This window comes from Pelophylax lessonae (genome assembly GCF_965119305.1).
Source record: "Pelophylax lessonae genome assembly, chromosome: 6".
Taxonomy (NCBI): domain Eukaryota; kingdom Metazoa; phylum Chordata; class Amphibia; order Anura; family Ranidae; genus Pelophylax; species Pelophylax lessonae.
The window spans coordinates 54,663,351-54,686,062 of record NC_138773.1 but is presented as its reverse complement, the minus strand read 5'-3'; the positions used below and the strand labels follow the sequence as shown (position 1 = coordinate 54,686,062).

Below are 22,712 nucleotides of genomic sequence, written 5' to 3'. Positions count from 1 at the left end.
GAGCATGTTAAGGGGATCCAGGACTATGACATAGTAGATTACCTAGTCAAGCTGGCCAGCCACAAACATGATATGTTGTAGTCCTGGGTACCCTCTCGGTGCTCCCTAAGTTTGGTATCCCTGTCACTTATGGTTTGGGAGCAGTGCCATGTCAAGCTGACCAAGATTTCCTACAGACGCCAATGTTGAAAACCGGGAGTAGTGTCATGCCAAGCTGAACAAGCTGTGTCCTTACTCGCGAGTGTACTTAAAGTGAGTGTACTTAAAGCGGGGTATGCCTGTACTTTAAACTTTGTTATATTACTGTAGTGGCCGCCAACAAATCTCCAAGCCTAAGTAGCTGTTCCCTCTACCAGTAGTGACCTGTACAATTCCTGCTTTTGCTCAATAGACTTGTACTTGTATCTAGACTGCCAGAGAAACAAGAGCTGTATTGCTCTATGAAGAATCCCACTACTTCCTCTACCACACTCCTTCCGCTGTTCTGACCCTTCTCATAAAAATTAAAATGGGGTCCTTTTGATGCTTAAAGGAGCCTTACCGATTTCTTTTTTGGCCCTTTGATGGTGTCTTTCTTACTTTCCTCCAAAGCCATCTGAAGCCGCAAATCATCACCCCTACGGATTCGCTCCTCCTGTAGAAACATATAAGAAAGTTTATAACAAAGTGCTTTGTTTAGCCCGCCATTGTGAGGGGACCCTTTTTCCTCAGAATAATAATATTAACCACTTCTGGACCGGAAAGGTTTTACCCCCTTAATGACCAGGCCATTTTTTGCGATATGGCACTGCTTTACTTTAACTCACAATTGTGCGCTCGTGCGACGCTGTACCCAAATAATATTGATGTCCTTTTTTTCCCCACAAATAGAGATTTCTTTCGGTGGTATTTGATCAACCAATATTTTTTACTTTCTGCTATGAAACACAAATCAAATTTTTTCATCACTTTAGGCCAATATGCATTCTGACACATGTTTTTGGTATCGCATCCGCCAGACCCGCTGATTGGCTCTCCCTCTAGCCAATCAGCGTGCCCCCACTGGCTATTGCACGAAGCGACATACAGGTACATCGTTTTGCAAAATAGAACCGACCTGCCATAGTGAATCTACGGTGGCTGGTCGGCAAGTGGTTAATATAAACTGTATTGTAATTGTACTGTCTGCCCTTATGTTGTAAAGCGCTGTGTAAATTGACTGCCTTATATAAATCCTGTATAATAATAATAATAATCAGAAGGCTTTTGCAATTAATTATCCATTCTCCTGCACTTCTAGGCAAAGCTTTTTTTTTTTTTGCTAAAATTGGGAAGCATTAACACTTTTGTCTTGTGTTCATTTTCTGAGTCCTTCGCCACTTTTATTTGTCCTGGTGACCGTTCTTAAAGTGGTTGGAAAGTCAGAAGGTCTTTTTATCTAAATGCATTCTATGCATTAAGATAAAAAGCCTTCTGTGTGCAGCAGCCCCTAATACTTACCTGAGTCCATCTCAATCTAGCGATGTTGAAGGAGTGTCTTGGCTGCCCGGGACTCCCCCTCCTCCTTGGCTGAGATAGCAGCACGGTGCCATTTGCTCCCGCTGCTGTCAATCAAAGTCAGTCAGCCAATGAGGAGAGAAAGTGGGTGGGGCCAGGCCACGGCTCCGTGTTTGAATGGACACAGGGAGCTGTGGCTCTGCTCGGGTGCCCCCAAAGAAAGCTGCTGGCTGTAGGGGCACTCAACGGGAGGGGGGGCAGGAGAGTCGAAGAGGGACCCAAGAAGAAGAGGATCCAAGCTGCAGGGAACAGGTAAGTAAAACATGTTTGTTATTTAAAAAAAAAAGGAGACTTTAGTATCACTTTAACTACTTTCCGCCCGTAGGATGCCCAGGAACGTCCTCGGGTTAAAGTATTGATTTTTTCAGCTCGCGATTCCCTTTCTAGAAGAAGTGATTTGCATGGCTAAATAGCCATGTGATCACTTCTGCGGGTGGCGGAAGGAGGTCCCACTCCCCTCCCGCCGCCTTTCCTGGGCTCTCCCATCTGATCACAGAGTCTGGGAGTGCTACGGCTGACGGTGATGGCTGCACGGAACAGAGGGAGAGAAACTGACGTTGTTCCTCTCTCTGACCCTGGAAACTGGGAGCAACAAATATGTCGTCACTTCCGGATCTCTCTCTTTGTTTACCTGGCTGTTAGTGGTCAGGAAAGCAGCCGATCAGTCCGATCTGTGTCTGATCTGCTGCATGGGAGGCCAGAGGAGAGATTTGGGGTCTAATAGACCCCAGATCTCTCCATAAAGAGGACCTGTCACCGTCCATGCTGTCACAAGGGATGTTGTTCATCCCTTGTTATAGCAATCAAGTTAATCCAAAAAAAAAAGTAAAAACATTTTGTATAAAATAAATAATAGTAAATAACAAAAGAAAATGTAAAACACACATTACTACCGCACGCATATGTAAACGGGGATCGCACAACACAAGTGAGGTATTGTCGCAAAGGTCAGATCGGGAGCAATAATTATAGCACCAGACAGCCTCTGTAACTCGAAACTGGTAAACTGTAAAGGAAGCGTCACCTATAGAGAATTTTAAGCACCGTAGTTTGCCGCCATTACACAGGCAGAAGCAATTTTAAACGTGATGTGTTAGGTATCTACTGTATTTACTCGGTGTAACATCATCTTTTACATTATACAAAAATTTGGGGTAAATATTGTTTTTTTTTTTTTTCTTTTTTTTTTTAAATCATTATCAAGTGCATTTTTTCCAAATATATTGTGTTTGAAAAAAACGCTGCGCAAATACTGTGTGACATAAAAAAATTGCAAAACCAACCATTTTATTCTATAGGGCCTCTGTTAAATATATAATATATATATATATATATATATATATATAATGTTTGGGGGTTATAAATACATTTATAGCAAGTAAAATCCTTTGCTCTGATGTTCATTGACAGCTCCTGATATTCTTAACCATTGGGTTATACTGTCCCCTACAGGGGTAGGACACTAGACAGAGAAAAGTCTGGCTATGCCTATGGGCAGTCCCAGGGGGTATACTCCCTCTCTCCGCTATAGGTACTCAGTTTTGTTACAAGCAGTGTCAGAGAAAATACAACTCCACAGAGGGGTGGGTGCTGTGTCCATTAATGAACATGGATCTTACGGTAAATCAAAAATCCCGTTTTATCTTTCGTTCATTGATGGACACAGCTCCTGATATTCTTAATCATTGGGACGTTCCAAAGCAGTGTTAAACATGAGGGGTGGGAACAGCAAAAAATTCCAAAGGCTAAAAACAGTAGCCAACCAGGCAACAGGGGCTCAACCAAAACAACTGGGGCCCACCTGAAAAAAACAATACACCCTCAAAGAGGACCAAGTCCTCTAAACAGCAGCCTGCAAAACCTTGCGGCCAAAAGAGGCATCCGCAAATGCCAACACATCCACTTTATAGAACTTTGTGAAAGTGTGCACTGATGACCACTGCGTCACTGATGCCTGAGGACGGAAGACCCAGCAGGCACTGAGCGCCCAATTAGAGTGCGCCTTGATAGGGAAAGGAGGAACCTGACCCCTGATGGAATAGGCCTGAATCACCGTCTGTCTGATACATCTGGGAATGGTCGCAGAGGAAGCGGACAACCCCGTCCAAGACCCATCCATAAGCACAAATAGTCTATCTGACTTCCTAAAAGACTCCATAGCTGACAGGTACACCCTAATTGCCCAAACCACATCCAAGGCATGCAAGGCAATTTCCTTAGGATGTTTTGGCCTGGAACACAGAGAAGGCAACACAATGTCTTCATTCAAATGGAAATCGGAGACAACCTTTGGAAGGAATGACGGACAGGGGCGAATAACCAACTTATCCTTGTGAACCACCAAGTAAGGTGACCCACAGGATAACGCCGCCAGTCAACACAATGTCTTTATTCCCACCTTCTGAGACAGCGTAAACAAGGGAATCTCCAGAAGAATCTCAAAGGTAAACTTATGGAGGACTGAAAGCACCAAATTGAGGTTCCAAGACAGCAACGGAGACCGCACTGGAGGAACCAAATGGCGAACGCCTCGAAGAAAGGTTTGCAGCAGAAAGTGTGTGGCCAAAGGTCTTTGAAAGAAGACCGCCAAAACCGACACCTGGCCTTTAATAGTACTCAAGGCCAATTTCTGTTGACACCTGGCCTTTAATAGTACTCAAGGCCAATTTCTGTTCAACCCCCCGGGAAGGAAGGTCAAGATCTGAGCCAGGAGAAGGAGCAAGGATGAAACCCAAGGGACTCACACCACGCGATGTACGTACGTCTTCCACGTACAAACCCCCAGCATTAGTGGAGGGGGGGTAGGATGGGGGGACAGGAAAGGTGAGGGGGGTGCCTAACGGGAAGGAGGGGAGCCCGGGGGTCTGACTGTCCCATGGAGGTGCCTGCGTACACCCCAAAACCCTCCAGGGGGAGAGGGGAGATAGTTACTCACCATACCAGGAACCAGGCAGGCACCGCTTCAGACAGAACCCCTCGCCATCTAAATGGAGGGGCTGTCGGCCAGGAGGAACGCTGCAACTTGAGCCGAGACCAGGTCGTGTGCTACCTCGCAAGGCGTTTAACTCACAGGCCAGCCCCCTTCCGGTGGCTGACCTAGCACAGAGCGGAGGTTTGTGCGCGCTCGCTGGCCAGACTGGGGGTGACCACTGGATCTAGATTATCCAGCCCATTGCCCAGTCCAGAAGTTGATTTTAGATCTCACAGGAAAAACCAGGAGAAAAAAATCTAAGAAAAAATTTTGCCAGGACCAGAGATCCCAGAAAGGAACTAGGTCCCTTCTCCTGACAAGGCAGAAAAAAAAAAAAGTACCTATAACAGAGAGAGGGAGTATACCCCCTGGGACTGCCCATAGCCAGACTTTTTTTCTGCCTAGTGTCCTACTCCTGTAGGGGGCAGTATAACCCAATGGTTAAGAGTATCAGGAGCTGTGTCTGTCAATGAATAAAAGAGAAAAGTCAATTTTTACATGTAAGAACGAAGTGTCAGAATTGGCCTGGATACAAAGTGGTTAATGGGAAAAAGACCTGGGAAATCTGGCAACAGCTTTTTACAGCTTTGGCAGGAGTTCCAATTTAAAGCTGAACTCTAGGCCAACTGCTAAATACACAAAATGAATACATGTATGGGGATTGTTGTAAACAAGGCTACTCATTTAAACATGTAAGCATTTTATCTACTCCTGTGCAAGAAATAAAGATATTCATACGGATGTTGGATTTGCCGGCTTCTACTTTTGCTTTATGGCGATTGTTGTTCCTGCCAGAAATGTGTATTTCTGTCCATCCAGACACAGAAGAGGATCGCGCTGGCTTCAAGCTGCCCACACCTGAGATGGCAGCGCTGGACAATACATTTTCAAGGTAAGTATTTCTTCTAAAAGGTAAGTGCAACCCTGGACAGATCAGAGGCTATCCATTGTGGAATGCACTAGCCCTGACTGTCCCGGGGGTATTTTTATTAAAAAAAACTTTCCCAGGGTGGAACTCCGCTTTAATGTAAATACCTGACAGACTGCAATGGGCAACAACACTATTCTCTGTCACCTCTATTCATTGTCAGTGAGCCCCAGGGTTATTACTTACCTGCTCTGCCACCTCTCTGCTCATGGCGAGTGCCAGCTGTAACTGGAGCTCCTCCTCTCCACTCGTCTGAGGACGGGCCTGTTCCAGCTCCGAGGAGACCCGGGGAGACGTAGCTACAAGAGACAAACACATAAGATATTGAGACAATTTCACTTTAAAGCTGAACCTACATCTTATATTTTGCCTTAATTGGTTACTTCATCCCCTCACATCAACATGCTAATAAAATTGTAATACAGTTTCATTACATACCTTATTTAAGACCCAGGGACAGATGGCAGATGGTGCCTGGTGGAAGGGGTTGGCAGGGTGCTATACATAGCTTACTGAGAATGGACTCCTTTCAAGAGCCCTCAAAGAAGAAACAAGCAGTGGGCTGACTCCTGGGAGGAGTAATGCAAATATCAAAATGCCTTGATGGGTAGATAGATGTCAGTCTCGAAGAGTGGGTGTTCATAGGGGTAGACCGTGCTAGGTAACACCCACAGGTGAGCCTTCATGACCAAAATAACTAAAATAGAGAAAATAAAAGGGAGCTGGCCAGGGACAGTCAGGCTGGGCTAGATAATGCTGGTTGTCTTTCAGCCACTAAATGAGGCGGGACACTGAAGCTCACAAAATCAGAGCTCGCAATTTCACTACAGGAGAGGAGCCTGTAAACTGTGCAACACTGAATGGAAGGCTGGAGATCAGCTTTAAAAGCCTGATCCAGTCAACATTTTATTTTCTGTTTGGATAGAGAAGGGAAGGGTTAGAACCTCTGTCAGGCTTTTATTGCAGTCTGTGTCTCTGCTGGCAAAATTTCTCATTACTTCCCACCCAAGTAACTGAGGGATACAGGGAACGGAAAAGATCATTCCAGCTAAATAAAAGTGGAGGAAATCGTACAACCCATGTCAGGTCTGTTGGCTGTCTGTGCTTTCTTGTGCCAGTAACCCTCTTCCTAGGATTCACCCGGAGAGTCCGGTTTTTGCATCATGTGTCCGTTTTTCCGACTGCCAGACACGTGGGCACATTATTCAGATAGCATACTTGCCAGTGAGTCGTCCCCAGTGCCTGCCACCAATGTGTCTTCCCCTCATCTCTATCTGTCCCCAGTCCAGTGACCACACACTCTTCTCTGTTTACTACTGCTGGCTTCTGTCCCCCTCATTGGTGTTCAAAGTTTAAACACCAAGGCTTTAAATGCCCAAAAACAGAGGGCACCTCTCAGGACAGACCAACAGCAGCAAAAGGACCCCTCTTCTCCCTGTAGATTTGTCTCCTGTTCTGACAGGATTGTCCAGCTTCACAGGTGCCCAGCAGAAGGAGCAGCAAGTGCAGCCGAACATATGTTACAACATATGGGAGAAGCCCACAGCCCACTGAGCACCACTGTCTCCTCACTGTACATCCAACTGTCCACCTGACTACTGCCCCTTGTCCACCACACAAAGTAGTATACATTGTAAAAGACCTTAGACACTTTTATGTGGCAGCAGGAGTGGAATGAGGGGTAGCGGGGTGGACAGCAGTTTGGGCTGGGGGGGTCCTCTCTGCTTCCACCCCAGCCCATTCTGCTGTCCACCCCGCTGCCCCCCGTCCACCTCACTACCTTCCATCCCGCTGCCCCTCATTCCACTCCTGCTGCCACCTAAAAGTGTCCAAGGTCTTTTACAATGTATACGACTTGGTGGGTTGTAAGCCTTCCTGTAGAAATATCCTAAAAAGTTGTATATCTGTGTCCTTGCTAGAGATTTCCCTCACACTTTCTGTTCATGGGGACAATATTATCATCAGAACAAGACGTAAGGGGTGATCTCAACAATTGCCCACAGAGAGTGGTTAGGCTCTCTTAAAAAAAAATGCAGGTGCAATGGAGTGCGCACATTCAGGGCAGCCCATCCATTTTCAGTGTGCGAGAAAGGCGCAAAAGAGGTTCCTCACCCATTTGTAAAATTGTGCTCATCATGTGTTTTGGTGCCCGTAAAAATGTATGCGTTAGCACATGCCTGGGGGCGCCATGTTACAAAAAAATTGGATCTTTGTCTTACCGTAAAATCCTTTTCTCTGATGTTCATTGATGGACACAGCTCCAGAATCTTCTTGACCATGGGGTTATGCTGCCCCCTACAGGAGTAGGACACTAGGCATTTAATTTTGTTGCAAGCAGTGTCAGAAGAAAAATAAACCAACCCAATAGAGGGGTGGGTGCTGTGTCCGTCAATGAACATCAGAGAAAAGATGTTTACGGTAAGATAAAAATCCAATTTTCTCTTTCGTTCCGTGATGGACACAGCTCCAGAATCTTCTTGACCATTGGGACGTCCCAAAGCAGTGTCAAACATGAGGGGTGGGAAAAAACACAGCAGAAAAAAAATCCCAAAGGCTAAACCTAGCCAACCAGGTAACATGGAGCTCAACCAGGAACAACTGGAGCTCACCTTAAAAAAACATACACCCTCATAGAGGACTCTCAAACAGCAGCCTGCAAAACCTTGTGGCAAAAAGCAGCATCCGCAGATGCCAACACATCTATTCTGTACAATTTTGTGAAAGTGTGCACACATGACCAAGTGGCCGCCTTGCAAACTTGCTTCACTGACGCCTGATTGCGGAAGGCCCAGGAGGCACTAAGCGCCCACGTAGAATGGGCCTTACCAGGGAAAGGAAGAACCTAACCCTTGATTGAATAGGCCTGCACAACCGTTTGTCTGATCCATCTGGAAATGGTCATGGCAGACGCAGCCAACCCCTTGCGAGGTTCATCCCTAAGGACAAATAGTGAGTCTAATTTCCTAAATTACTCGGTAGCCGCCAGGTACACCCTGATTGCCCGAACCACATCTAGAAAATGCAAGGCAATCTCCTTAGGATTCTTATGCTTAGGACACAGGGAAGGCAACACAAAGTCTTCATTCAAATGGAAACCAGAGACAACCTTAGGAAGGAAGGACTGACAATGGTGAAGCACCACTTTATGTCTGTGAACCACCATATAAGGTGAACGACAAGACAAAGCAGCCAGCTCCGACACTCTGCATGCAGAAGTAATCGCTACCAAGAAGGCTACCTTCTGTGACAATGTAAGCAGAGGAATCTCGCAAATATTTTCAAAAAGGTGGTTTCTGGAGAACCAACAGTACCAAATTGAGATCCCACAGAGGCAACGGAGACCGCACAGGAGCCAAGTGGTGAGCCCACTGAACATAAGGAATGCGTAGCAAGGGACGTTGAAAGAAAATCGGCATGGCCGAAACCTGGCCCTTGATAATACCCAAGGCCAGGGGCTGTTCCACACCTCTTTGGAGGAATGCCAAAATTTGAGCCACCGAAAAGGAACGGGGAGAGACTGACACCACGCAATATATGACTTCCAGACGCGATGGTAAATCTTCCTAGAGGTAGATTTTCTAGTTTTTAACAGCGTGGGGATCAGTCAGACAACCCTCTATCCTTCAGCACCTGGCTTTCAACAGCCAAGCCGTTAAAGCCAGGGACTGTAAAGTAGAATGGAAGATTGGCCCTTGGGCCAATAGGTCTTCTCTGAGAGGAGTAGCCAAGGGACATCGGCGACCAGCCAAACTAGATCCGCATACAAAGACCGGCAAGGCCAGTCTGGAGCCACTAGGATAACCGGAATTCCTTCTGCCTCGATCCTTCGCAGAAGTCTCGGCAGAAGTTTTAGAGGGGGAAAGGCGTATATCAGGCGGTACTGCCCCAAGGAGCCACCAGTACGTCTGTGGCGTCAGCTATAGGATCCGAGACCTTGCCACGAATCTCTGCACCTTCCTGTTGAGGCGAGAGGCCAACAGGTACACCTTGGGAGTTCCCCACCAGAGACACAGCTGATGAAACACCTCTGGATGAAGTGACCATTCTCCCTGGTTCAAGGCCTGTCAACTGAGGTAATCCCCCCTGCCAATTTTCCACCCCTGAAATATGCACAGCAGAGACAGCTGGAACGAAACCACCTTTGAATGACGGCTACTTTATGAGCTGCTAGGACACTTTTTGTGCCCCCTTAGTGACTGACATATGCCACAGCCGTGGCATTGTCCGATTGAATCCATACCGGAAACCAATGAAGACAAACTGTCCAATGAGCCAGATAAAGTCTGATCGCCCAAAGTTCCAGGACATTGATCGGTAGCCTGGACTCCTCTAGAGTCCAAACCCCCTGAGCACATTCCGTGCCCAAGACACCTCCCCACTCAGACAGGCTGGCATCCGTAATGACCACCGTCCAGTACAGGGGAAGGAAGAAATTATTTTTCCTGTCGAAGAGCCGGAGAGCGAAGCCACCAGATCAGGGACCCTCTCGTACACCAGCTCAGCAGAATCAGATTGTCTAGAGACTGTGGATTCTTGTCACACTTGGCAAGAATCTTTCTCTGCAGAGGACTTGTGTGGAACTGTGCAAACGGAACCGCCTGGAAGGTAGATACCATCAGGCCCAGCACCCGCATGCAAGTCCTGAGAGGTGACCGACTGCTGGACAACAGAAGTCAAATGGCATCCTGCAGCTTCTGGAGCTTGTCCTGCGGAAGAAACACTTTGGCTGAGGCCAGAGTCAGACCCAGTTAGTCCAAGTTGGTGGACGGAACCAGAGCTGACTTCTGGAAATTCAACGTGCAACCGAACTCCTGCAGAGTCCACACAGTGATGTCCCGGTTGTCCTTTAGAGCAGTCGGAGACTCAGTTCGCAGAAGAAGATCGTCCAGGTATCCCAGTACTACAATCCCCCACTGTCGCAACAATGCTAACACTGGGGCCAACACTTTTGTGAATACCAGAGGAGCTGAGGTGAGACCAAAGGGTAACGCCACGAATTGATAATGTTCCTCACCCACAGCAAAGCAGAGGAAGCACTGATGCCCGACATATATCGGGATATGGAGATAAGCATCCATGATATTGATAGAGGGCAGAAGATCCCCTTGATGAAGGGATGCCAATACCGTACAAAAGGACTCTATCTGGAAATTCTGTATCCACACAAAGCAGTTCAGGGTTTGAGGTCCCAGATTGGACGAACTTTGCCTTCCTTCCTGGGAACTGTAAACAGGTTTGAATAAAAACCCCCGAAAACGTTCCGAGTTTGGAACCAATACAATCATCCCTTGTAGTAGCAAATCTTGTACTGCCCGAAGAGACCACACAGGCGATCTGGGGACAAAGGCAGGTTGGAAGGAAAAAACTTCTCTGGAGGATAAGACCGAAATTTGATCTTGTAGCCGGACCGAATCAGCTCGTGGACCCACCTGTCTTGAATCAGAGGGGTCCACGGGTCCAGATAAAAGATACAGGTGAGGGCGCCCCTTCAAGCAGAAGAGGGCTTGTCTGCAGGTCTGGAAGGACCTGCTCTCAGCTTATCAGGCCAGGGCCTCTTGGAACCTCCAGAGACAGTCCTAATGGATTTGGGTCCTTTGTCTTGAGATCCTGAGGAACGAAAAGGCAGCTTATGAGCCGAGAACAAAAAGGACCACGTCTGCGACGAGACTCCTTGCCCCTGGAAGCCTGTGGGAGGAGAGGACTCTTCCCTTCTGTGACTCCCTTAATGATTTCATCCAGGAAAGACCCAAAGAGGCGATTCCCCACAAAGGGGAGATCCAATAAGGCTTCCTTGGAAGCTTGGTTCGCCGACCAGCAATTCAGCCATATCATGCGCCGAAGGACCACTGCTGTCACGAACGGCCTAGAAACTAAAGGAGCCGCATCCAGAGAGGCATCACAGATGAACTGTAACCCCTTGACCAACTGGTCTGCCAGCTCTGAAAAGGCAAGGGGGAAGCCGTTCCCCCTCGAGATCCTGGTGCAAAAGCTTATCCCACTCCGTCAAGGTCAGGGACACCAAGGCAATGGTGAACACCGGCCTAAGGACTGAACCGGCCATAGTTAACATGTGCTGGACCAAGGTCTCTGGTTTTCTCATCAAACGGGTCCCTAAAAGCCAGAGACTCCTCCACCGGAGTGGATTTGGTCTGCCTGGAAAACCTGAGAATCCACCACAGGTGGGACCCTCCACTTTTTTAATAGGGACTCCTCAAAGGGGTACCTTCTAACTAAATGCTTAGGTACCACCACATTGCCTTTAGGGCAACCCTACTGACTCACAACAATTTTGCCAAAATAGGCAGGAAAAGGAAAAACCTTTCCTGCTTTTGAGGATTTTCGGGTACCGAAGGTGACCGGTGCTTCCGACGCAGCCGCCACTGCATCCTCCATTTTTTAAGTTTCCTGCACTGATACAATCAGTGTATCCACCAGCGGCTGCAGTAGAAGAGGAATCATCCTCACTATCAGAGCACTCGGTGCGTGGACGCAGACCCAGCAGGGTGACTCGCAGTCAGATCAGACTCAGAATCTGAGGAGACAGAGGAGGCAGGTGAAGGCGGTGGACGCTTTTTGCTGGTCCAATTTTGCAGGACCATATCAACCTTGGACACTAAGGACTCCAGAGCCACCGCCATTGCAGACAGGGTGGACTGGGATCCAGAAGGGCCCGCCACCTCTGAGATGGGATCAGGGGGTAAAATGTGCTCCAGGGACTCCTTGTTAACCAGGGAACCACACAGGCAAAGTGAGAAAAAAACACTGCTAAGTGACCCCCCACTGCTGCACTCGCGGCACCACAGGTCCCAGCACAACTTAACCGCTGCTATAGCAGAGAGAAGGAGAGCCGCAAGGCACCCACAGGAACTCACCACCCCCGGTCAGCACAAAGCAGAGCGTCGGATGCTGTACCATGCGGCAATCAGAGAGAAAGAGGAAGTCCAGGAGTCAGCACAAGAGGTCCACCGCCGCATCACCACCCACAAGGCTCCAAAAACATGGCTGCCGCTCTATGCAATGGGAAACCACATTAAAATGGTTACCGGACTACCCAAACATGGCCTCCAACATTACAGCCATCCACAACAGAATGGTGGCTCCATGCGGCGTCCACACGGCTCCCGGGACTCACAGGAAACCCAGGGAAAACGGAATTTTTGTAAAATCTTACCTGTAAAATTCCTTTCTCTGAGTCCTCCGACAGTCGCCGCCTCTTCATATTCGTCACATATGGGTATTAGACTTTGCTCCGAAGGAGTAGCTAGGCAACAGAATATGTTAACAATAAAGCTTTAACATATCCCACCCTCAAGGGGTGGTCCCCTCAGTCAATACCCTCCTACTTCCTGCAACCATATCTCAGTTTTAGTGGAATAGCAGTAGAGTATACAATCAAACCCCAAAAGAGGGGCGGGGGCGGCGACTGTCGGAGGACTCAGAGAAAGGAATTTTACAGGTAAGATTTTACAAAAATTCCGTTTTCTCTTACGTCCTCCGACAGTCGCTGCCTCTTCATATTCGTCACATATGGGGACGTCCCAAAGCAGTGCAAACATGAGGGGTGGGAAACGCATCCGCGCCGAAAGGCAACGCAGTCTCCACATCAAAGAAAGGAACCTTACCAAAGGAAGGAAACCAGCTGGGCAACAGCAAAAATAAGTGCTCAACAGGAGCAACAACCCAGGAAAAGACAAAAAAACCAGGGGATACAAAACTTATCCCAACAGCCAGGAGTCCCCAACAAGGGACCCTAGGGAACAGCCGCACTAAGAACCTTGCGGCCAAAGGAAGCATCCGCCGATGCCTGAACATCTACTTTGTAGAATTTTGTGAAAGTGTGCACGGTCGACCAAGTCGCCGCCTTACACACCTGGGCTACAGAAGCCCCATGACGACAGGCCCAAGACGTACTCAGAGATCTAGTAGAGTGCGCCTTCACAGGCACAGGGGGAACCTTCCCCTGCAAAGCATAGGCCTGTTCAATGGTCTGCCTGATCCATTTGGCGATGGTAGAGGCCGAAGCCGCCATGCCCTTCCGAGGACCCTCTGGAAGAACAAACAAGGAGTCCGTCTTTCGAAAAGACTCAGTCGATTTAAGGTAAACCCTTATCGCCCGAACAACATCCAGAGAGTGCAATCTCACCTCCTTTGGATGTTTAGGCTTCGTGCACAACGAAGGCAAGACAATATCCTCATTAAGATGGAATTCCGAAACTCGTTTCGGCAGAAAAGAAGGATTAGGTCGCAAGACCACCTTATCCAAATGAATAACCAGGTACGGAGACTTGCAGGACAAAGCCGCCAGTTCCGACACTCTGCGAGCCGAAGTGATCGCCACCAAAAAGGCGACCTTTTTGGACAACATAGACAACGAGATCTCCCTGATCTGTTCAAAAGGAGCACGTTGTAACACAGAGAGAACGAGATTCAAGTCCCAAGGGGGCAGAGGATCCCGCCTCGGGGGAACCAGATGCCGCACACCCTGAACAAAGGTGCCAACCAAAGGGTTGGAAGCCACGGGACGTTGAAACAGTATGGCCAGAGCAGACACCTGACCCTTTATCGTAGCCAGCGCCAAACGCTGATCAACACCCGTTTGAAGGAAAGACAGCACACGGGACACCGAGTACGTGCGGGGTGAAAACCCCCTGGACTCACACCAGGCAAAATAGGCCTTCCAAGTACGGTAATAAACCTTCCCCGAGGAAGACTTCCTTGCGTTGATTAAAGTATGAACGACCTCCGGAGAGAGACCCCTCTCCTTCAGGACCTCGGTCTCAACAGCCAGGCCGTCAAAGCCAGCGACTGTAAAGCAGGATGGTATATCGGTCCTTGAGACAGTAGATCGTCTCGAAGAGGCAGACGCCACGGGGCGTCGACCGCCAGATTCACGAGGTCTGCGTACCAGGACCGGCGAGGCCAGTCCGGTGCCACAAGAATCACCGTGTTGCGTTCCGAGTGTAACCTGCGAAGGAACCTGGACAGCAACTGAATCGGTGGAAACGCGTACATCAGCCTGTACTGATGCCACGGGGCCACTAACGCGTCCGACGCGTCTGCCCGAGGGTCGCGCGTCCTTGCCACGAACCTCTTCACCTTGTTGTTGAGGCGAGACGCGAACAGGTCCACATCTGGAAGACCCCACTTCGCGCACAACGTCTGGAAGACAGCCGGATGGAGAGACCATTCCCCCTGATCCAGGGTCTGGCGACTCAGATAGTCCGCCTGCCAGTTCTCCACTCCCGGAATGTGAACCGCCGTTATCGCCGGGACATGAGTCTCGGCCCAAGACAGAATGTCGGCCACTTCTCGAGCCGCTCGGGCACTCCTGGTGCCCCCTTGGTGGTTGATGTAGGCCACCGCCGTGGCATTGTCCGTCTGCACCCGAACCGGGCAACCCTGCAGCCGGTCCGTCCAGCGATGAAGACAGAGCCTTATCGCACGCAATTCCAGAATGTTGATCGGAAGGGAAGACTCCCCCTCCGACCAAGTCCCCTGAGCGGACAGAACGCCCAGAACTCCACCCCAGCCCGACAGGCTGGCATCCGTGGTGATTACCGTCCACGAGATCGGACGAAACGACTTGCCCCCGGACACCAACGGGGACTGGAGCCACCACAGAAGGTTTTCCCTGGTGCGAAGACTCAACGAGATTCGAAGATCCAGAGATTGAGGTCGCCCGTCCCACCTGGACAGGATCTCCGCTTGGAGACCCCGCGTGTGAAACTGTGCGAAAGGAATCGCCTCGAAGGCCGAGACCATCAATCCCAGACATCTCATACACGTCCGCAGAGACGAGTTCGGAACGTCCCTGAGGGACCTGACTTCCTCCCGGAGAGTCCTGAGTTTGTCTTCCGGCAGGAAGACCTTCGCCTGCACCGAGTCCAGTATCATTCCCAGATAGGGGAGACGAACCGACGGACTCAGTGTCGACTTTGGAAAATTTATCGTCCAACCAAACTCCTGCAGAGTTTGCATTGTGACAGACAGGTCCTCCTCCAGACCCTGTCTGGTCGCAGACCGAACCAGAATGTCGTCCAGATACCCCAGGACAGAAATGCCCTGGGCCCTCAATAATGCCAGAACCGGTGCAAGCACCTTGGTGAAGACCCGCGGAGCCGAGGCGAGACCAAAGGGCAACGCCACGAACTGGTAGTGATCCTCCGCAATGGCAAATCGAAGGTACCTCTGATGACCCTCGAATATGGGGATGTGAAGGTACGCATCCTTCAAATCGATGGAGGCCATGAATTCCCCCGGAACCAGGGCAGCCACCACCGACCGCAGGGATTCCATGCGGAACTTGCGAACCCGCACAGAGCGGTTCAGAGCCTTCAAGTCCAGAATCGGACGAACCTTGCCCTCCTTTCTGGGCACGGTGAACAGATTGGAATAAAACCCCCGAAACCTGTCCCGATGAGGCACCGGAACCACCACTCCCTGAGCCCTCAGGTCCCGCACCGCCAGGTGCAGGTCCCGCAGGCGCTCTGGAGACAGTTGAAGATTTGAGGGAAAAAATCTGCTCTCCGGCCGAGAGAGAAACTCGATCTTGTAACCAGATCGAACGATTTCCAGAACCCATCTGTCCCGCACACGGGCCAACCAGGGCTGAAGAAAACCGAGCAAGCGTCCCCCCACCCCAAAACTGGGTGAGGGCGCCCCTTCAGGCCGAACTGTTATGGGCTGCAGGTCCGGATTGGCCGGACTTCTGTTTCCCAGACCAGGGCTTCTTCTGAGAGCCTTGACCTTTGAACGGTTTGCCCTTGTAGTGCGGCCGAAAGGCACGAAAGGACCCCTGAGGGGGCCGAAAATTTGCATGCTTCTTCCCAGAAGCCCCCTTAGCCTTGGGGAAATGGGGCAAGAGAGTGCTCTTACCCCCGGTGATCCCCTTAATCAACACATCCAGGGACTCCCCAAAAAGGCGAGACCCATCATAAGGCAGATTGGCTAAGGTTTTACGTGAAGATTGGTCCACCGACCAACATTTTAACCAAACCAGGCGGCGAGACAACACCGCCACGCTGTGCACACGTGCAGCCAACGGAATCAGGTCCAGGTCCGCATCACACAGATACATGACACCCTGGTGGATCTGATCCACCATATCCAGGGTCGCCGCCGAGGCCGAATCGGCCACTAGAACGCGCCTAAGCATCTGCGTCCAACTTGCGATCGCCTGGGCCGCCATGAGAGAAGCAAACAGAGCCTTAAGCATAGAACCCGTAACAGAATAAGTATGACGGGCAAGAGACTCCAGTCTCCTATCCGTGGCATCACGGAAAACAGGGGAACCCTCTGCAGGAATCGCAGTGGCTTTGTTCAAAACCGCAATTGCATGATCCACTGGTGGAGGCACACACCACCGTTCATCAGTGGCAGGCGAAAAAGGATAACGCAGCTTGAATTTACTTGGTACCGCAAAAGGTTTGCGCAGATCGCGCCATTGATCCTTAACAGCGCGCTGAAAATCAGCATTGCAGGGAAAAACCTGCGGCGTCCTGCGTTTTCTCTGCGTCCCATAAGCCGCCAAGGCAGCGGGGGGACACACTTCGTCCTGCAAACGCAGCGTTTGCTTAATGGAAGCAATCAACTCATCCATGATTGCAAGCTCTTCAGGCGAGCCAGGGGGAGAATTATCGACCCCCTCAACTTCAGCCTCCACCTCAGACCCCACTAGATCAAGAGAGGAGCGGGACCCCGATAAGGAGGCCCCTGCCAGAACAGCCCCATCACCTTCACCCTCAGAATCAGAGGACAGAGCAACTCTGGGCCTTTTAGTAGATCGAGCAGCCACCAGCATTTGCACCTGAGCAGCAAGGCCAGCCACAATAGTGGCTAAATCCCCCCCTGGGGGGGAAACAGCGGTCCCCTGGCTTTCCACCAATACTGTAGGAAATTTGCCCTCCTGAGAATCCATTGCCCCTGTAATGCCAGACAACCAAGGGTTAACTGCCCCTTTTTAGCAAGCGCGGCAAGCGCAGCCCACCGCACCACACTCAAGCACAATGAGACCCCCACAGGGAATATGCAAACTGAACACAGGCAATGGATAGCAAGAACAGAAGGATAAAACCTGAGGAGACCCTCGCCGCTGCTGCTGCCTCGATCGGCGTTCCTGGAAAGAGGAAGTGATGCTGCCAGGGCGCTCTATGTAAGCCTATGGAGGCTACAAGAAAATGGCCGCCATGCATGTAAACCATGCGGCCGGAGCGGGTGCAGGCAAAATGGCGTCGTTTGGCGCCGAAAACGCCGCTCCACAGTGCATTAAAACACACATTACATTCCAATATAAGAATACATGTTAGATCGCCGCAGCGATCGCTGTATATGCCCAAACATGCCAAAAAAACATGCCCCACAGCACACAGCTTCTCACACTGCCCAGCCTGACACACACAGTGTCATACAGCTCCCCCCCCCCCTTGCAGCCCACAGCATGCAGCCGAGAGATAGGGAGACAAGCAGTGTGAATAGAGGCAGGTTACACAGTCCCAGACTGACACCCCCCCAGACAGACAGGTCCCCACATAAATACACTTACCTCACATGGCGTGGGGGACCCGCACAGGCGAACAAGCCGCTGCACATGAGGCAGGGAGAGTCGCAATTCAAGACGCACAAAATGGGGGTTAAGAAACCGCACAGCGTCCAGTGAGGTAGCCACCTCACCAATCATCCCTGCACCGAACAGGGATGGGTCGTTCACTATGCCAGGAGCGTTACCTGGCTGAACGCTCGATGGCAGACTGGGAAGCCACTGACCCACGACCTGCGACCAGGGGGATCAGCCCGAGACCCAGTCCGCATGATCCTCTTCGTCCGAAGAACTAACTAACGCTGACAAAATAACAGCTAATTAAAGGTAGAGAGAAAAACTCAAACAAAATATTAAAAAGAAGAAAGAGTCTGGGACAGAAAGTCCCAGCACAGAGAGAGCCAGCCACTCCTGACAAGCTAGACATTAAAACTGAGATATGGTTGCAGGAAGTAGGAGGGTATTGACTGAGGGGACCACCCCTTGAGGGTGGGATATGTTAAAGCTTTATTGTTAACATATTCTGTTGCCTAGCTACTCCTTCGGAGCAAAGTCTAATACCCATATGTGACGAATATGAAGAGGCGGCGACTGTCGGAGGACGTAAGAGAAATATTTTGCCAGTAAAGGGGGCCCTGGCAGGAGCCCCCACCAGGACATCTCCCCTTAAAAACCGTCTGCCAGCCGGCGCCGCCCCCCACCGTCCGCTCGACACCTCTAAAAGGTTAACCTGAACAGGTATGGTCAGCCCCGGCGGGAAGAAGGGGGGAGCTAGGTGTGGGTACATGGGGGATGGTCCACAAAGGACCCAGACATGTGGGGGGGGGGGAAGCTCTGTTGGAAGAAGGGGAACCCAGGGGTCTGATGGTCCCAGGGAGGGGGCCTACGTCCACCCCAAAAGGTCACCAGGGAAGGGGGACACTACTTACCATACCATGGAACCGGGTGGGCACCGCTTCAGGCAGACCACCTCTCCATCGGGGGTGCTGCGGGCCAGGAGGCACACTGCGACTCAGGCCTGGACCAGATTGTATACGTCCTCGCGAGATGTTTAGTGGGGCTATGTTGCAGCCGACCTGCACTCGCTCACTGGCCGGACTGGGGAGACTGTAAGGATCTAGAATATCCAGTCCATCGCCCAGTCCAGCAGTTGAATGTAGTTCTCACAGGAACAGAAAATAACAAAAAAGGGAAGAAATTCAGTTTAAAAAAGAAAAAATGCGAGGACCAGAGATCCCAGCAAGGAACTAGGTCCTTACTCCTGACTAGGCACAAAAAAAATGAATGCCTATAGCAGGAAGTGGGAATATGTCCCCTGGGACTGCCCCATAGGCGTGTTAAAGCTTTTTTCTTCCTAGAGTCCTACTCCTGTAGGGGGCAGCTTAACCCATTGGTCAAGAAGATTCTGTAGCTGTGTCCGTCAATGAACGAAAGAGAAATTGGAATTTTGGATAATTTAAATAGATTTTTCTTGGACCAGATTAAAAAAAATTAGATTGGTTAGATTTTTTTTCAACTTCGAATTGTATAGAAATTGAAGTAATGAACATTTCAGTGAAACAACTGTATAATTTAATCTTGATTCTGATTGTTGTTTGAATCAAATGAAGCAGCAAAGTAAACATTAAGAGAAATCTAATCAGAAAATCAGATTGAATGCACCAAAAAAGATCACTGTCCGTGCACGCTGCCTGGTCCCCATCATATGGGTGCTTGTGTATGCTGTCTGAGGGCGCTGCGTGCCAAACCATCAAGTGATCAATGCAAGGCCTCAACATGAGAAAATCTGGGAATTACAGAACGCTGACTCTCCAGCACTGACAATTTTAGAAGAAAACACCAGAGAGCCCCAGAGACAGGAAGCAGGGGCAGGGTTATTGGATGTACGGGGTCACTAGGCCTCATTCCCGGAATTCCTATCACAGAAAACATGCAAAGCTGCAATCTGGTGTGGAGATTAGACAGAAACCTGCAGCACTGTACTGCGTACCCCATATTGAGTCTTCCCAATATCTTTGAACTGGTACCCTATGTGCACCATGGGGTGTGCACCCCAAACTGTGTAAATTTAGTGCCAGTACCCCTTGATCTCTATAGATTTTCTCTGATCACCCCCTAGGGTTTTTATTAATAATTCCAAGTGTCTCCCAGCCAATGTGTGCACATTCAACCACAGAGGCAGACACAGGTCTCCCTATACACCAGTTATAACTCTTCCTCTTTAGATCACGTAACCGACCATAAGGCCTCATTCACACATCTGTCCAGGGCCAAGATCAACTTATTTCTGCAGCTTATATGGCCAGATATTAACAATCAGCCTGTACAAATTAATGACAGGCTGACACTGTCCACACAAGGAGTGATTATATGAGGTTAGAGACAGATGAACAGTGCTGCATGAATTTTGTGTCCAGGACCACTCATCTATCCCTAACCACAAGCAATTGATCCATGTGCAATTAAACATGAACAGCTCAGGAGCCTCTCAGCCTGTCATTGATTTGTACAGGCGGCTGATCGCAAACAGGCTGTACCTACTACAGGAATATGCTAATTTGGTCGGAATATTGCCCTAGATGGCCATGTGAAAAAGGCCTAACATTCGTTCACAATGGGGGGGGGGGGGGGGGAGTTGCAGTGACTGGAGTTTTCCTGCATCAGATGAATGTCAGGCACCACAAGGGTACACAAAAACTACAACTGGCTGGGTGCTTCAGCTTAATACAGCAACAATAGTAAGACATGTTTGGAAGATGGTGCAGCTTTTAAGGTTGGGGGGGGGGGGGGGGGGGAGTTGCATGCAGAGGTCAAAGTTGAAGAGGAGTGAAGGTGAGATGTGGATGGGGATGCAGAGGTAAGCAGCTGTGGAAGAAGGCTTAACTGTGCACTCTTTAAGGCCCCTTTCACTTTGGGAGTCCATCAGGCAGACTCCATTTTTCTCAGTGAGGGATCAATCCGCCAATCCCCCGCTGAGCAGGCGGATGACAGCTGTGTCTCCGTGCTGTGTGCGGAGACACAGCTGTCAGGTCCCGCTGTTCTCTATGGGGGAATCGGATGGGAACGGACCGTCTGTCCGTTCTCATCCTATGCCATCCGATCCGATCCGCTGGACGGATGGAAAATAGGGTTTCATCCGTCCAGGTTTGACGGATCGGATGTCAGCGGACATGTCTCCGCTGACATCCAATGCCCCATAGAGATGCATGAGGCATCCATTCAGATCCGCCAAAAAAAATGGACAGGTGGATCTGAACGGTCCGCCTGTGTGAAAGGGGCCTTAGACTCTTCCACTCTTAGTGAAATGTGATCAGCCCAGTATTGGATGCAGTTTGGAGGGTGTGTGTCAGGTTTGCGGCGGGTTTTATGGGGGGGGGGGGGGGGGTCGTGGTTGAGTTCCTGCACCTATTTTCTAAGAAAAAAAAAAGCCCTGATTTTACATTTTTTGTTTCACATGTATTCATTTTAGTATTGTTTTTTTTGAAAGCTCTGTCTAGCACAAAAAAAAAAAAAAAAATCTGTTACTTGCAAGCAATAAAAACCCGACAGTAAGGCTTTGTTTACACTTATGGTGCTCTCTGAAGAGCGATCCATGTCAACAATGCTGCTTTTACAGGTGTTTTACTTTTTTTTTTTTCCTGCCTCTAAACGCCACTCTGTCAGCCTAAAAATGTTTAGGCATCGCCATCCCCCCTCCCCCCCCTTTACCTACCTGAGCCCTCATTCGATCCAGTGCTGTGCACGTCTGCAGCTTTTCTCTACCTTCATTTGCAGGTCTCACCAGCTTTGCTAGGGCACTGGGAGCCACTGGCCCTCAGTGCTGTCAATCAAAGCTAGTGATGAGGGAGTGGGGGGCAAGGCCGAGTTCCGCTGTCTGTGTCAATGGACGCAGCAGCGGGGCTCGGGTGCGAGCACGCATGAGGGACTCTATGGGAAGCTGCTTCACATGGGGCACTGGACAGAGAGGAGAGATCAGGTGTGACGGCAGGGGACCCAAAAAGAGGACGTTCATATAGACATGTTTGTTATTTAAAAAATACCTTTACAATCACTTTAATGCTATCCCTATTTTTGGCATTTACGCTTTTAATGCATTTGTAATGGACAGAACAAAATCGTTATTCTGGCCAATAGAATGCATAAAACAGCTTTAGGCATGTTTTTTTTTTCAGCTGCTTTTTCCTCCCCTGGAGCAAAGGCATCTAGGGGAAAAAAAAACAAAAAACATCCTGTGTGCATCAGGCCTTACAGAGCTTTTTACAGGCAGCGAGGAGGCCCGCTAAATGCAATGGGGGGTATCATTTCTGCCAAGAGTATACAGTAAAGCATCACAGCCAACATGTGTACACCCTCGGCTGCTGCCTTTTCAGCTAAAGGAGTTGAGGAGTGGTAAAAACATGGCTCAAGCGTGTAGTTTTACACTAGTGTAAATGAACCCTAATGCCCATATCTCACCTTCGATCCACTGATGCAGTTGGCCAGATTGAAATGTATGGCAATATATGAGAACCAAGAATCTGTTTTTATGCAAAAGTTTGCTAGAAATATGTAAGGATATATAGTAGCGTGCAAAGGGTTAATTCAGAGTTTGCACCTTCCTTCCTGCGGTCGGGACAACAATTCAGCATGAGGATGGCTAGAAAGGGCAGAGAATAATACTCACCTGTTTCCATGGCATTGCTCCATCACTGGCCGGATGGGTGAGGCGTCACTCCCTGGCTGACGGAAAAGCTGCGGAATCT

The 22,712-nt window shown here is 49.6% G+C and overlaps 1 protein-coding gene across 9 annotated transcripts in view; it reads right to left on the bottom strand.

Annotated features, from left to right (window-relative positions):
- The window catches only part of EPN2 (epsin 2), a 141,632-nt gene that overhangs the window by 51,027 nt on the left and 67,893 nt on the right, over positions 1 to 22,712 (bottom strand). For all 9 annotated transcript variants that reach the window (XM_082260606.1, XM_082260610.1, XM_082260608.1 and 6 more), the window contains exons 3-4: positions 5,622 to 5,734; positions 542 to 634 (exon numbers count right to left, since the gene is read on the bottom strand). In XM_082260606.1, coding sequence (XP_082116732.1) covers positions 542 to 634; positions 5,622 to 5,734 — 206 coding nt within the window. The remainder of the gene's footprint in view (positions 1 to 541; positions 635 to 5,621; positions 5,735 to 22,712) is intronic.